The sequence below is a fragment of the Takifugu rubripes genome, chromosome 11 (assembly GCF_901000725.2).
Source record: "Takifugu rubripes chromosome 11, fTakRub1.2, whole genome shotgun sequence".
NCBI lineage: Eukaryota > Metazoa > Chordata > Actinopteri > Tetraodontiformes > Tetraodontidae > Takifugu > Takifugu rubripes.
Genome location: NC_042295.1, coordinates 6696419 through 6713460, shown reverse-complemented (window position 1 = coordinate 6713460; position 17042 = coordinate 6696419). Strand labels below are relative to the sequence as shown.

General features: G+C 42.3%; 2 protein-coding genes across 6 annotated transcripts in view; both read right to left on the bottom strand.

Moving 5' to 3' along the window:
• Positions 1–204: 204 nt before the first annotated feature.
• On the bottom strand, positions 205–13796 carry relt (RELT TNF receptor). Its single transcript, XM_011618157.2, has 11 exons — positions 13545–13796; positions 7359–7439; positions 7149–7241; positions 6812–6996; positions 6130–6182; positions 5794–6045; positions 3239–3316; positions 3079–3157; positions 1654–2037; positions 1411–1539; positions 205–1242 (listed from the first exon to the last, which is right to left on the bottom strand). Exons 2-11 carry the CDS (start codon positions 7407–7409, stop codon positions 1239–1241), a joined length of 1308 nt encoding a protein of 435 aa, XP_011616459.2. The 5' UTR covers positions 7410–7439; positions 13545–13796; the 3' UTR covers positions 205–1238.
• A 624-nt stretch (positions 13797–14420) lies between these two features.
• Positions 14421–17042, bottom strand: part of arhgef17 (Rho guanine nucleotide exchange factor (GEF) 17) — a 44700-nt gene continuing 42078 nt past the window's right edge. For 3 of the 5 annotated variants that reach the window (XM_029843797.1, XM_029843795.1, XM_029843796.1), the window contains one exon: positions 14421–17018. In XM_029843797.1, the coding sequence (XP_029699657.1) occupies positions 16810–17018 (209 nt within the window). In that variant the 3' untranslated portion in view covers positions 14421–16809. The remainder of the gene's footprint in view (positions 17019–17042) is intronic. The other 2 variants (XM_029843793.1, XM_029843794.1) reach the window with 1 other exon arrangement.

Below are 17042 nucleotides of genomic sequence, written 5' to 3'. Positions count from 1 at the left end.
TGAAAATCTCACACTGAATCCAGCTCTAAGATTCCTTCATCAAAGCTGCACGTGGACCTGTGAGCCTGAGAGTTTTCTCAGCTCTGTGGAGGGAGACAGATACAGATCAGAAACAGCCCAATTACACCAAACAGACACATGACGATGCGCAGAAAAAAAAACACACTGCAAAATGCACCAGTAAGACCAGCAAACACACCTTTTCAAATAGGACATAGATTTATTTCAACAGTGAAAACAGGAAAATACATAATAAATCAGCCATCTAGCATTGATGGGACCATTATGGGTTCTACCAGAGACACCTGCAGGCCTGTGTTCTACTGTAGGGAAGAACCAAATAAATAAATAAATAAATATTAAGTCTTCCAGAATTGTTGTCAAAATAGAAAAAGAGCTGACAGTGAGCAGCGACTGAGCCTGCTGTATTAACCAACCGGTACCTGAGCTCCTCCATAAATCAGTCTCAAAGAAAAGATCCAAATGTGTCCGTAGGTGAAAGCTAAGAAAGGAAAACATGAATGGTACAAAGGCTGGAAAACAAAATGTCTTGAACAACTTTATGAGTCGCAACAATCACGCACTGCTGCAGGATTAAAGTATAAAATCCAGATCCTTTTTATCCTCTCTGCCTGCATTTATTTACATATTTACACCCAGTTACAGGTTCTTTTCTACAAAAGTCAGAACATTGATTCTTTTGGACCCAGAAAAACCTTTTAAGCACCTAAATCATATGGTGATGCTAAACGTTATTAGAAACCACTTTCAGTAAAGATTCTGGGCCTGTTCACCTCCTTCCATCTCATCAAAGCTGCAAAGAAGTCTGTGACGGCTTCAGATTAACTGGAAACAGAATATGCACTAGATAATGCTAGAAATGTCTTGAATTAAACATTATATTACCAAACCTGGATGAACAATTGTGACCACCTGTTCGTCTGTCCTGTTTCACTTCAAACAAAAATAAAGAGCTTACAGGGGAGATTTATTAGGTTCTGCTGGCCTGGAGTTGAACTCCTAGAATAGTGCATCTGCTACTTCTGGTAAGAACAAATGCTTTGTCATATAATAATAAAAATTTGCTCCTCAAATCCCATGAAACGATAGAGCTCCATCTCGCAGCAGGTGGTTATCACAGTTTCTTTGCATTTGTATGAAACTTTCCTTCCTTCAAATTGTCCAGTTGTTCATGAATGAAGTGATCTTCAGCCAGGTAGCACAAGTGGATGCCCTCTTCACCTGAAAAAGGACAAACATCAGTCAGGTCGGTGCAGAGTTCTTGCTTTATAGACAGTTGTGGCAACTGGCAGGATGACTACGTGCTGTAATAAAATGACATAAAAGAGCAAGGATTTATGGTAAATCCTTTCACGATTGCCTCCATAATCAGGATTGAAACTGTCGTACCTCCTGATGCCAGTCAGCGTGGAGCAGAAGGTTTTGCCAAGAAACAGGGAGTTTCGCTTCTCCTGGGACGATGTCTTGTTGGGTTCCACAATGGTGGGTTTGTGCTCAGGGATCTGAGCTACTTGGAACCTGGATGATACGTCAGTAGTGATAATGCAGCCGTCACTATTACTGCTTAAATCCCTCAGCTTGTACAGATGTGAAGAAAATGGACAGCAATGGAGGTGCGCAGCACCGATTTACCTGCCAACAGACAACACTTTCACCTCCCCCTCCTTCTTCTCCTTCACACCGGTCCCTTCCTCTTTCACCCGTTCAGTATTTGGCACGGTAGCACTTGTGTAGTGGGTGTCAACAAAGGCCCCCTCCAGCACGGCTCTCTTCTGACCCTCAGCTGAGGCATCCAAGGAGGGCAAGAAGAGGGGCAGTTGGGGCTTCAGGGGGTCTTTCAGGGAGTCCAAGGGAGGTACGAGCACAGGGGGCCACTTTCTCTGGGCACCACGAGTGCAGCAGTAGCCATGTTTGGGGGCCAGGCCAGAGACACCAGAGATGGTGTGTAGGTGTGACTGGTGGGGGCACATCCTGGGAAGTGTGCAGAATGGAACCAGGGGAGACAGCACTGGGAACCTTGGAGGAGGAACAATAGACAAATTTCATTTACTTTACTTCAGAGTTACTACAAAATCACAGCAAATCAAATTAGACATCACTTTCCACAGCAGGAAAAGTGAGAGAAATTCTATAGTTAAACAGTTTAACAACAGTTTTTGTGTAAACAACGCTTGTTTCTTTACTAATGGTGGGCCCATGGGGGGAAGGGGGGGTACTGCTCTGTACACTTTATTGTTGGACTTTCTAGTGTTCAACAGTTCAGGCAGAAATAAAAGGTGAATTGAGCTGTGCCCCAGTGTTATACTGCCGAAGACCTGGTACTCCAGGTCTTTGACTGCATGTCACAATTTTCTAGATTTCCGTGTGACTGTCAGAGTGTTCTCGACTGCAGCTCAATGCTTGCTTTAGGGTAGCAGAGGGTTAGGCATAACAAAGGTCATCACATGGATAAAAAAGAGGTACTCATTCAGAAATGCATGTACCGGTAATCTAGTTTCAATATTGTGAAATAAGATAAACTCTTCTCTAAAACTCTAAGCCCTAATCAGAACTACTTAATTGAAAGGATTCAATCGGTATGCGTTGTTGCAGGAGGAACAGACTTTGGGTGAGCTTTTGCCCATTTAGCTCAGCTTGACAGCTGCTGCTCCCTAACCAGTGTTCCATCCTCATCTCCACTTATGAGCAGTGTGACATTCAGCTGTGACAGATGGTGTCTTTGGGCCTCATTACAGGTGATATAGGCAGCATCTGACATGCTGGCATGGACTAGCTCCTTACAGAGGCATGCTACAGGGGCGCAACTATACTCCTGTGATAATACAGTTTCTTTACCAACCCTTTGATTCTGCAATAAAAATGAAAGAAAAACTCATTTGTTTCAATAGTCTGTCTGAAGAACAAACTAGTAATATGATTTGGACCTCAATGGATTCTCAGAAAATTGTTTCATTACAGTTGACCACCAGGGGACCATGCGTCGCTCTTTGCAGCTGAAAACAGTAAAACATTGAGAAGATAATGACAATGATGAGGGGGGATGTGTGTGCCACGTACTTGATTGATGAGCCTTTGTTCGTGCCCATCTGTCTGCTTTCATATTCCATCAACAGTTCTTCAAGAGCAGCAGCATTTTCTGAAAGTATTCAGAATTCATTTTTGAGTGGAGACATCTCTGGTCTTTTGTGGTGACGCTGTGACTTCGCTGAGCACATACCTTTTTTCTCAGTGATGAGACGAACCAGAATACTGATGGTGTCTTCATTCAGGTCCTCAGGAATGTGTTGACAGTTACCTAAAGGTAAGCACATTGGAACAGGCTCGAGTATGATTTTGAAAAGCATTTATGTGATCAAATATACATTTTCATCTTTGCTTTTGTATAGATGTGACTAAAAATGCTACCTATGACCTCACTTTAACAATGTTAACAGTTCAGAACTGGTTCCTCTTTGGCCCAGAGGAACATTTTGGATGGAAAGCCAGCATAATGACTGTAAAGCTCCATTATTAGCCAGCTGTCAGACAGATACAGCACGGTTCATACAGTGCATGTCACTGCTAGGATATTCTGTCGCACTGCCTGATGGGAGAGATAAGGATGGCTGTGGCTGACTGAACAGCAAAGAATAGATAGATGTCTCCATGGCAACCTCCGCAACCCATAAAGCACAGTCTAGTGAGAGGGCAGAGACGACAAGAGGGGCAGAACCGCTTACTCAGCAGTCATGCAGTTCCATTCATCAGCACTGTTAGAGACCCACAGAGACATGTGTGTGTGAGCGTATAGATGTGCATTATTGTCTATCGTGCGTAATCAGCGTCATGTTGCTGCCACAGCCAACATGACAATGGCTCAGCCTCCTCCCTGATAATAATGTCGCCCATTTGTGTGACACAGTGTTACATGCACTCTCTTCATCATATTCATAAGTCCTGACTAACTTAGTTCCTGCGAAGCTTCAGAATGCTTGCAGAGGGGGCTATCTATGACAGGAGGAACTAAAAGTTCACAATAAGCAGCTCAAAGTAAAGTCACCATTGCAATATAAAGTAAAATGCATGATTATACGATCAAAACTACTTTCAGTGACCTAACATCCAGCAATTGTTCTTTTTTCACCTTTACTGGGTTTTATTTTTCAGGTAGGCACCGAGCGCCTGCTGGAATATTGTTTGCATCTGAGAAATGTCTCCATTGGAAAGCTTGAATCAGGGTTGTGATCGTTATTAACAGTTGCTACCCAGGACCCATTTACAACCCGCTGCAATCTTTTTATAGGGGATAAATGACGCTGCTGTTTGGTGCACAATATTTTACATCAGGTCCTTTTTTAGCAAAGCTCAGCTCTCTTTACACTTTAGCACTGAGTAAAAGGTATTTAAAACTCAACAACAATATTACATGGTCACAAGTTCAGTCTTACACCTGCGTTACAACCCAGATATGACACCAACATATGAAGCATGCACAAATCACACATGATGCATATAATCTAATGATGAACATCAGTTTTAAATGCTTTTCAATAACGTAAACTAAACTTACCTTGCTATATGGTAGACTATATGGTAGTCTATATAGATTCCTGACCCCCCCAAAACAATATGTTTCACTCAGCAAAGACCATTCAGTCAAGGTGTAACAGCCCTCAAGTTCTGTTTTAAAGAATGTCACTTGAGTGGTATATTTACATGTAAATAACCTCTAGCAAGTCAGGAGACACAAGATTTAGATGGACAAATATACATCAACAAAGACAGGAATTCAAAAGGGGTCAATCTTCAGGAATCTCCAGACACAGGACCAGCCTGTACCTACACATAGGTCAGGCTGGTGACTTGTTTTTAGTGGCAGACTGAGTGTTAATATACTGAAAACAGTTGTTTTGCATTCAAAAGGGGTCAATCTTCAGGAATCTCCAGACACAGGACCAGCCTGTACCTACACATAGGTCAGGCTGGTGACTTGTTTTTAGTGGCAGACTGAGTGTTAATATACTGAAAACAGTTGTTTTCAGTTGGGACCATGGAAGAAGCGTACTGACTCATTTCTCAGAGCAGATCCATTGAGCTGTGCTCATTGTGCCTTTGACCCAGTAAATCAGAACATTGTGCAACAGATAACAGCTGAGGTGGCTGGCGGGTTTCATCTGCTTTACAATGTTACAGTACCCCAAGAACAATAGAGCCACAGCAGAGCTCAGGAGACCAGAGGATGCCTACACAGACAAAGTATAAACAGTGTGTCTCATCCACAGGATCAACCTATGCCAAAGTAAGATCTACCGGTATATTTGTAGCAATTCTTGACATACTGCCGCTACCTGAAGTTTCCTACAGGAAATTAGAGCTCTAGCTCGTTATAGAGGACAGAAATAAGAGAACTCTGGGTCTGGTAACATAACACTTGTGTTATTCTTTGCTTCTGTCTGTCACTATATCCTCATGCCCCCAAAGTCTCTTAACTTATAGATTTCTAGCACTGTTTTGGTTCAAACCTCCTTCTCAGCCCTGTGAATCTTCCTCCATCCTCCCACGATTCTCTCTGTTTACCCACGTCAGTCTCTGGGTGACGTCAGGAGTGTGAGATGGGTGTGTTGATGGGAGTTGATGGGAGTGTTTTTATGTCCCATTTCCACATAAGAAAATCACAAGAATAACAAAGGAGCTCTTGTACTGGAGTGATACATTGATAGCTTTGGTCCTCTTTAGTTTTATTCAGAGAGATTTGGCACTTTGTACTGTAAAACTGGAATGACTCCATCTTACCTTCTTTATGCGGTGTGGCAGTTTCCTCGTCCCCTCCTTCCTTGTCAGCAGAGCAACGGTATCCCTTTTTCTTCAGGATGTTGCAGATGAGGATGCCCAGCAGGCCCATTATGCAGAACACGGGCACCAAAGCAAACACTGCGTACTCTGCAGTCTTTTCCTCGGCGGTGCGTACGACTGTACCGTTCACCGGTGCTCCTGCACCCCCGGACGGATCTTTACCCACAGTGCGAATTTGCCTCTTCAGAGATGCTGAGAGGGTAAAGAGAGAGTAAATGGATGAGAGCAAACTATGTGAAACGCCTTGGGTGATACAGGCAGCAACACCGTGCTCACTTCTTTTGCAGGGACTTGGAGTGGAAGTTTCTGTCATAGCAGCAGAATGAAACCTACAAATGGAAAAATAAAGAAAAGACAAACTGAGACATGTACAAAGGCTCAGGCAACACAGGATATAGGCTGAATCTCTTTTACCCCTTCATCTACCCCTGTCTCTTAAACTAGAGTGGCAACAGGAAGGGGTGAAAGTGTCCTCTCAGAAATGGGACACAACTTGAATACGCCTACCTCATCAAAGGTGGTGGTGAGCCGGGGTGACTGCTACGTCAGCAGAAGCAACAAGTCACACTCATCACTCAACATGTCGTCATTAATAGCAATGGTCGCCATGGTTCTGCTCTTATTTGCAGTGAATTTGCCATCGGTGTAGCTATTAGTTTCAGATGCATTAGCTCACTATAACAAACACCTTTAAAATACAATTAAGAATTCAAAACATGGCTAAATATCTAAGTGTAGTAGCTAACGATTAATCAAATATTCTGGAAATCTTTTCAAATTCTGTGTAGCCCCTCCCTTAACCCCCTCCCTTGCCCCTTCACTTGACCTTAATGAAAATTTGGACATCCCTTTGCTCATCGTGAATGTGTACATAAAACAAGGCTGGGGGGGTAGATTTGGGATTCAGCGCTAGTCTGTGTTACACATCGAGTCGTATCTTGCATTGAAACCTGCTGACCCAGGGAGACAGTTCCCACAGATGCTATCGCCAGAGGATATGCCAGGTATCTCCACAGTACGTCCGAGGCTCCTGCATGAAGTGTGTGGACGGCAAAGATCGGCATCAAATGTGTTGGAAAAGCTTCCTGCTGGGCAGGACTGACACTGCACCTTCTCTAGTGGACTTTGGATTTGCCAACATGCCTGTTTAAAAGCAAAAAGCATGTAAAATAAATACCACCACATACACTGTAGCATAACAGTCTTTAAATCTTAGGTTCTGATGCATATACACTAAGGATCAATTCATTCTGATTTATTAAAATGTATGTAAAATGTAATGCTTATAGTCCAACCTTGGAAGGTTCCTGTCCAGCAGGGCACTGCAAACACACACAACCATCCTCCCACCGACACTGCAGCGCTGCAGTCCCACCACAGCCCAGCACCTTTGGGACGGATGAACGGAGGAACAGACAGACAGACAGACAGACAGACAGAGAAGAGGCTTGGCAGTCAGTAATTTTGAAGTCCGACAATAACGGCGAGCACTATATCAAACTCACGTTTACTGTGAGGACGACAAGAGCTGCACAGCAAAGGTGGTTCTTCATCATCTTCAATGTATTCTTCTATGTACATATGATCTGAAAAGGAAACATTTCAAGGGATGGTCAATGAGATCAGCAGCAGGAGCAGGAGCAGAACTGATCACAATCTCAGGTTATTTATTAACAACAATACAAGAGCACCTGCCAGAAAACCAAATAGCAACAGTCAACAAGGTATCGTTAATGAGGGACTGAATGAAGCTTTTCCTGTGCTGTTATGTGCCTCAGATCCTCCCATGCACAAAGAAAGCAATTTGTCATAGGAGACATGTTCCTTTACCAAAATATGTAGAGTTTTCTTCTTGAACACAATAACTGTTGCTCAAACATTTAATAACGAGCTCATTCCCGAACATATGACTACCCCCATACTAATGCATAGAGGCAGGCGTGATATGGGGTTGCATGGTATAACAGTAGTTGATTTATGATAATCCATTAATAATCAAACCTCATCAAAGGTCAAAGTCCCTTCAGAATTCAGAACATTAACAAAATGTAGTCGGCTCTTCCTTGGACCATTATCAACATTTCCAGAAAACTTCATTAAAATCTGCTCATAACTTCTTGAGTTATTCTGTAGAAAGTCAGAAAAACGCCTGCTGTCACATGACCTTGGCAAAGGTCCTGATGGAGTTGTATTCTATTAGTGAATTTTTTACAAAATATCAAACTCATGCTGAATATTAGATTTAAATAATATTAAAGTCAATGTGACTGGTTAAGTGAATTCCAGAGAAAATAAGAAAAAGACAAATTGACCAGCAACAGAGTTAAAGTTACTATCCTAAAGTGAAAAGATTGCATAAAATCTATCATCAAAGGTCAGAAAATGGCAAGAAACTCACATGAGTCTGTAGGCATCACCCTTTAAACAATTGTACCTGCCTGTCTTCTTATATCCTGCTGTCACCATGGACACGCCCCCATCAGCATAGAACCATCATCACAGCAGAACCCCCGTTATAACTACGTATCAGCAGATGTGTTGATCTTAAGGAAACTGCCCTTTCTGTGCTGAGAAAATGCATCTATCGCAAAGCCTTTTGGATTAGCTGCCAAATGTCATCATCACAAAACTGCAAAGACGTTTTCATGAGCTCATTTAACCACGTTCGGTTCTCAGAAGACGACAAACAACCAAATAAATGTTAACGTTTCACAGTAATTCAGTCCAAAATGATAAGGATCATACAGATGAAACACACCCTTCACATCTAGAAAATATGAATCTACAATACAAACAATACATTTAGTGTATTTTATTTTAACCTTTCAATGAGTTTTGTTCACATATGTTCTAATTAGGTAAGTGAGTGAAATCCTTTAATTATTCATCTTACTAAAGTGCCACAGTGATTAGTAGTCACTTTTTTAACGCACAAGTTGAGGAATACTTGAATGTTCAACCCAATAAATAACAAGATTTACATAATAAAGTTTAGGATTGATTGTTTGTCAAGACATTCTGAGCGTTTCATATCTTTTGTATGCAGCCACGATGAGGATTAACAAGAAAAAAAGGGTGAAAAACACCCAAACAAGATTACGAAGCAGCTAAAAGAGAGAATGACACCATGATGTTTCTGGCACTGTGACTCAGAGATCACCCCATACTGTGAGCTGTGTTGTTTGAAACACTCCAATAACACTAACATCACTAACATCCAAAGAGCGTGTGTGTTGTGTTCGAGGAGTTTAAAATAGTGAGGATAAAACTGTCACAGGGACCAAAACACGGATATTATTCATTTCTGTGGTGGTTTCTGTGTTTGCAGAGCATATTTAAAGCATTTCCAAGCTTTCTTCTTGCACCTTGATGCCATCATGAGTAGGAAATGCAATAGGAAGGAAGGAAGGAAGGAAGGAAGGAAGGAAGGAAGGAAGGAAGGACAAGAAAATGTAAGAAGAACAAACAAAATATCTTCTTTACTCTAGTAAAGAAGACATGCAGTGCAGTATTTGACATGTACACTTAGATAATAATATTATTTTATCTCTACAAAACCATTCAAGACAACTGGAGTTTTGTTCTGTCATAGGATACACGGAGGTGTGCACGCAGCTATTAATGCTCCCTGTGAAGCTCATACATCGTGTCAGTCCTCGGGAACTAAAGATTTTGATGCATATAAAATGTAACATGGAGAGATGATACAAGAGAGGAGAACTGAGGGCGTGATGAAAAGGCTTCAAGGCATCGATGCCCCATTTGTCATTATACCATTCGTGGGTCAAGCGATAATGTGCATGTGTATGAAAATCATGTGACTGTGGCAACCAGAACCACTCTTTGACTTCATGGAGGTGCCCATTAGCGTTGAACGAAGGGCCTAATTGTGGGAGAATCTGATCACCAGACAAGCGTGCAGATAAGAGGCTCTCATTGGCTCTTTGCTCTGTCATTCCAGCCTTGCACTGTTGGCCATTGTGTTTCCCAAAAGAACTGAACACCAGCCGAAAACCAACAGGCCTCACTGGTGTCTCGACTGCACTTGTAAGTTCCCCGTCAGAAGCAGCGAGGGATGTCAGCAATTTCAGATGAAGTGAAGCTTCAGAATGAAAGAGGCCCAAGGCAAAATAATTCCGAGTAAAAGATCTGTTTGACTTTCAGGCACCAAAAGCAGCACATGATGCCATTTCCGTGGCAATAGTGTCTGTGATGACGTGTGTGGATGCAAATAGGTGTTTGTCCCAACACCTAAAATGCTTGTTCACAACATGCATGCATTCACACTCACTTCTTTAAAGCCTGTACACACTTAGGCTACAGAAGCTGTGTTTATAACTACAATATGTGTAAAACATGTTATTTCTATTTGTCCAACACACACAGAGGATTTAGGTAATTACTGCTTTAGTCAGCAAAGCTCCAGTGTTTCACAAACAGGCTGAAGAGAAAAGAAAACATGTTTTCTGGATGCCCACTTACTGAGATTTGGGCACTGCTTCAACCCTCCATTGTTCTCTAACTAAAATGTGTATTTATGTAAGTACAGATGTCAGACTTTGAACCTTTTTGCTGTATTCCAATTGTTCCCACAGTTAAATGAAACAACTAAATCAGTGATAAAAATTTGGCTTTAAATTTGTCACTCTTATTTTGGAAAATACTGATTAAAACCTTCACATTTATATATCACGAGTTGCTGCCAGGCCCGCTTACTTTCTTCCTTTGTTCTAAGCTAATATAGGCTAAGCTATGCTAAACTGACATCCTCCAGGATGCTTTCCTTCATATGAAGAACTTTTTTTTAAATTAAAATGTGAAAGAAGACTGAACTATTCCAAATATGTAAACATAACCACACAAGCAGCCATAAAACTCCTAATTTAGCCCCAAAGTATACCCTCATGCAGTATTTATAGACCTAAATACACGTATGCACCAATATCTCTGTAAAATTGCAACTATAAAAGGAGAGTTTTCATTTATGTGTGACATTACTCACCAGCTGTTTTGAAACAAGACATGTCTGTATCACAATTCACGTGAGGGATCGTGCAGATCGAGTGAGACCATGACGCACACGGTCACTTGCTTGTGCGTCCTGCTAAGTGTGGGCGGCCTGAATGACTTCAGAGGCTCTGGACAGGTTCTGCATGTTCAGCCAGCAGGTTTTGGATACCTTTTCAGGGGTGTTGGAACCTGTGATCCAGTCAGGTTTTCTGTACTAGCATTTAGAAAAGGGCTTTTACCAAGACAAAGGGAACCAGGTCAACCCAGTCGGTCAGAAAATCCAGTTGGATTATGATCCTAGAGGACTGGGTTCCAACATCCTGCTTTAGATTGAGGTGCAGTTTTTCTAGTTTTTTGGGGAGTGTTGTGCATCAGGGACGTACAGCTGGAAGACACACGAGGTGAGGTCATAAACTGGGGGATGAGCAGATTACAGAGTTGCCTGCATAAACCAACAGTAACCACCCAAGGCGCAAATCACAGTAAATACACAGGTGGAAGAATCTTCCATAGTCGTTAGTCAAGCAAAACCAACATTTAAAGAAATCTTTTCTTTGTTAACATATATGTCAGGGTCCTGAGTGTTTGTCTTGGTGTGCTTTGGTGGTTGTTTCTGCTCTGTTCTTTCTCCAGGGGGCGTGGTGGAGCCACTTTCCTGCAGCTGTGGTTGGTGACAGTCACATCTGCAGCCAATTGTTAATCAACTGGCTATTTAGGCCCTGGGCTCCTGTTCACCAGTATTGGATTGTTTTGTCAGTGTTGTGGTAAATGTGGGCTCAGGTTCTTTCCCTCTTTTGAGATTTAAGATTTGTAATTGTGTTTCATTCTCTGCTCAAGGTCACCACACCTCCCTCCTTTGGAGAAGGAACTAGCAGGACTTTTCCCTGTGCTGAATGTGATTTCTCCCTGCAGTGTTCGAGGCTTCTTTTTGTTTTCAATACACCCTTTTTTGAGACCATGTTGGCTGTTTCCTGTCTGCATTCGGGTCCTGGTCAAACTAACCCCTAACAATATATAATTGAACAAGAATGCAAGTGTTGAGTGTCTCTCAGTAGCAAATGTTAGCAAATAGGAACCCATTATAAGCCACTGTGAAGTGTTATGGGAGTCATGGTTTGTTTCTGGGCAGCAATAGTTAAACCTGTTCTACAGTATATCTGTATTCAGAGCCACAGATATTTGATTTGCTTTATTTGTTCCAAAAACAATTCAATGGACATCTAAAGTGTTGTAAATCTCAGCTTCCAACATCCAGGAAATGACCTTTTTCCAACCCTGTTTTAGAGTTTAGAGACAGAAAGTGAATTCAGCATGACTTGCACTTCTGAATCCATGACTCCTCTTTTATCACACATTCTTCTGTAATTGAACTTTGAAGCATTTCACTCTCATCTTATATACTGTGTACATTAAGCTGTGAATGAAAACCAGTGACAAATTTGGTGTAATGTCACCAGGACACAATACCATTCAGTTCTTCTGTTCTCTGCTGTTCCTCTCTGGTGATGAAGCTATCTGGGATGGCATAGAGAAGAATATATAATCCACATATGGGGCTATTAAGCAGTTTAAAATGGCATGAAGGCGGTACCACAGAATCATTTCCCAAAAGTAATAATAATACATCAATAATAATCGGAATACATTTTATCCACTTAATGGATGTTCATTTTGGTGCTGTTTATGAGCGTGTTTTTCCCTTTTAAATGCACTTTATATGGCCTATGTGTGTATGTGTGTGTGTGTGTGTGTGTGTGTGTGTGTGTGTGTGTGGAGAGAGAGAAACAGGCATGCAGGAATTTGGTGTGGAACAATGGAAAGCGCTTGGACAAAAGCAGCAGACTCATCTTGGCTCCTGTGAGCTTATTTAGGTCCCTGAATCTGTTGCGCAGCCTCGTGGCCCCTGACGCAGCTTGGTAGCACTTGGCTGCACCAACATGGTGATAAGACACAGCAGCACCCACAGGAATACGTGCCTAGTCTTTGAACTAGCCTTTGTGTGTCTTTCTTAGTCCACATCCTGTGTGTAATCATATATTGTATCCAGCACATGGAAGGTATATACAGTAGGCCCATGCATCCCATAGAGGAGCTCATTAAAAAGAGAAGAGGAAGATCACAATACCAGTGACCTCAGCCCAGCACCCAAACCGGTGAAGTGTCCCTGACTGCCATGAGCTCATGAGACTCACGAAAGTGACGCATCGATTGATTAGAATCCATCTGAGTCCATGTTGAATCACAACAAATTTTCACTCAAACATTCTTGTCACTAGTGTATGATATCGCAGTAAAGAAAAGTTGGAAAGACACACATACACAAAAAAAACCTTTTAAATAATGACGTATTATTTAAAACTTATATAAATCACATGCCTACATCCCGGTATGTATTCCATCAGAACAAAAAAGGTGCTGGACTGGTTCTAATATAGGTTTCGTATTTTTAAGAAAACTGTCCAACAAGACGCCACAAACTCTTAATTTAAGTTTGCTACTTTGAGGTAATTTAACAGCTGGATCATGTTAAACCCACCGACAGGAGCCAGACAGACATGTTGACCAACTGACGCTTGTGCGTAAAAGTGCGACTTTTTGTCGGCGCTGAAAGCAAACTACCAGCACCAGGAGCCACCAGCGCTCCTCCAGCAGCGAGAGGGCATCAAAGTAATCAACCTTACCGGTTTGGAGGATGTGGGGACTTGAAATCAGTGTTCAGAGCCGAGCATCATCAGCTGTTCCGGACTCAGTTGGTGGAATTAAAAATAATCGCTTGAGGTGGGACAGAAACCACAAAGTCTGCGGCGCGGAAGCCGCTGAGTGAAAAAGAGACATCAACAGTGAGCTGAGGGAGCTCAGCGTGCGTCACCGTGCAAGCTGACACTCTTGCCAGTGCGTGCGCATCTGCGCATGTGTATGGGAACGCGACTCTTTCCACATGCGAAGTCCCAACTTGAAGACTTCCTCCGGTCCCTGAAGGCCGGTCTTATATGCTCCAGAAGCTGCTGTACGAGTTGAAAGGAGACTCCAACTTGTGCTGGAGTCAGTCTGGCAGCAGCAGCCACAACGTCGATCTCCTAGGAACGTCGCTCAAACTGTGTTCTAAAACTTTCAATTCGTGTTTTGTTATAAGTTTATTAAAAGTAGATTCACGTGAACACACTGTATCAGAATGTATCAGAGGTACAATTTTAAACAGACAAGAGGAACAAAATCGTGTAAAACTACCCAATTCTTTTATTTGCTTCCTTTTTCATTATAACATATTCAATTTCCATCCTAAATGATAGCACTCGGGTCTGCTGAGTTATTAAATATAAGCACCTTAGCTGAACAGGTATGAACAGGCAAATGAGATGGTTTTAAGGATGTCTGGTCATATTTAACTCTGGCTTCAGCTGTTGTCCTAGTGAGGAGGAAGATGACCCCAGATCCGCCAGCAGGACTCTCTAATTACTGGTTCAGGATGCATGGCTGCACAAAGCCAAAGGTAATCTTGCTTCTGTTCATGTGTAGGGATCAACGTCAAAGCCGCCCATGAAAGAAGCCCAGCCAGAAACCAGTGAAGATGTTTAATGACACAAAGTTGCACACAGAGACAGAAAAACAACAGCTGCACAGTACAGGAACTCCGACAGGCCACAGCCACGAAAGCTCAGCAGTACGAAGGCCCGACCTTCTTAGTGTTGGGCCCCTTCTGGAAGAAAATGAGAGTTCTGCTGAGGAGGGACCTCTTTTACACACCCGGCGATCTATGACGGCTATAATTTAAATGTCACAGACGGCACATGTCAGAGAGGAAGAAGGGAGACATAAACAAGAACAAACGTTACACAAACGATATAAAAATATGCCACTCATATCAACAATTTAGGACTGTGAGGGAAATATATACAGACACAGGCAATATGTACCAATATTTACAATAGTTCGTTCACATGTGGGCACAAGGAGGTTCCATGTTGCTGAGGGTTACAGTGACCACAGGAGGAGTTTGAGCTGATGGTGAACAAGGACGTGTAAACTGTGTGCACGCTTTATTTATTCAAAATAAATGGTTTTAAATCATACAGCAGAACAGGTGAAATGTGACTTAAATGATTAGTGACACAAAGGTGTATTTTAAGGCAAAGATGTTTGAAAAAGCAAAATTGAAGATTACTGATAACCTGTGAATTTATGCTTTCATCCAGCAACTCTCTGAACACAAAGACGCACTAAAATCATGAAACAAATCCCCAAATTGAGTTTTATCAAGTGAAGCTCCCAGCAGAGACCAGTTCCCCTGAACACCTCCACGTTCTGGCTTCTTCCTCCTTCTAGTGCTGTTATTTGTGTGGCGAATTTAGCAACTTGTGCCAGTAACGACTGACGGTCACACGGAGGGTTGCCAACGCAGCCAAGGACAAGACTAAAACTGAAAATCAAATGTTTTGAGTTTTGAAATAGAGGCCTGGTAGTTACCTGGAGCTGCAGTGAGTACTGCATAAACACCTAAAATGACAAATCACAATTTCTGCAGCTGTCTCATAATATCTGATTTTGCTAACAACCTTTACAATTATGCTTGAGGCTAGTAAACCATGGCAATGCTAACAAGGTGCATGTGCATCTCACACTTACAGTTGATCCAGTAGTGTGTTAGCGTAAACGAATCCTCTTAAATGTTCACTGCTGGGTTAATGGAGAGTTTATGCGTTTGAGAAGAGGAGAATCACAAGTGAAGTGTCCAGGTGGCTGGCAAAGAAAACAAGGTTCTCAAGCCTCAGAGGGATCAGCGACGGTCACTGCTTAACTTCAAATGCTGTATCCAGCGTGTGTCTTTATATGCGTAAGCCAAAGTCACCCTTTGCGTCTCCAGACATCTGCTGCAGGATAAGAGCTTTAACTTTCAGCCTCCTGAAGGCACGTGCAGGTGCTCAGTACTCAGCATTCCGTGCACTCCCATCCCACGATCAATCACTGTCACCTTCATTCTGTCTGACCTTTGCCTTTGCTTCTATTCCACTAAATCAAACCAGAGCCCCCAGAGTGGTGTCACTGAAAAGAAAAAGCAAAGCTACATCTATAAATTAAGTGCTGTAAAACAAGGCGCTAAAATTTGAAATTATAAATACTGTACAGGTGATCTGCTACCTACAGCCGAGCAGCATCTAAAACAAGTGGACAATGTACATCAAAAGCTCAGGAACCTGAAAACTTCAAATATTTATGGCAGGCTGAAACTTTCTCAGGTGCTTTAAAGTCCAATTCTAAAAAATCCAACTGGCTTTGATATGCCACTGTAGCGCTCTTCTATACCACTAGAGGGGGTGTTTTTGTCAACGTCATGATAACAAATATTTGACAAAAGCAAATTGGATCCGAATAACTGTCTTAAGTCTCAATAAGTAACAGCATGAACACATGTGTCTATGTAGATTCTGATGTTGCTGTTAGCTCCTCTGGCCATTTATTGTACTTCTCGTTTGACTTTCCAGAAGATTTTACACAAATGTGGTCAGATCAGATCTGCCACAGGCTTTAAAGCTGAGATCACATCTGCACCTTTTTGTGAACACCACCAGCACCGATCAAAACAAATCTGAATGTCCATCCAAAGGTTATCATATATTTTCTCCAATGCTATTTTGTATCTGTGAATTTAGACATGACAATGATCTCTAAGATCTCTAAGCTTTGTTTTCTTCTCTTGTTCTTAGTTTAAGCATACATCCAAATGTCAAAGGTTCATTCTACCCAGTGAACACCATTGGCTTAAAGACGACTACTGGACACAAAGGTCACACGGGATAAAATGGGAGAAGGGGGTCCTGTTCAGATCCGACAGTCATCTAATGCACAGAGAGATAGAGGGACTGAAACATCAGGAGTTCAGTTGGGGAAAAGACACCAGCTTGTGCAATGTTCTCCATTTCAGAAGGAGTCAAATCAGAGTCGGCTGTCTCAGACCCTCCAGAGCAGAAGATGATTTGTGCTGTCGTCCCGTCCAACTGTTTCGCTACTGTTGGTCAGTCGGAAATCCTCATAACCATCGCCACCGGATATTACAAGGTGGTTAGTTTTTGACGGGAGGTGGGCCGAAGTTCTGCGGCGTGCAGAGTCACACCGATGTAGGTTACTGTCAGCTGCACTGCCACTCTGGCACTGGTTAGCTGGGAAAAACATTTAGGGCCATT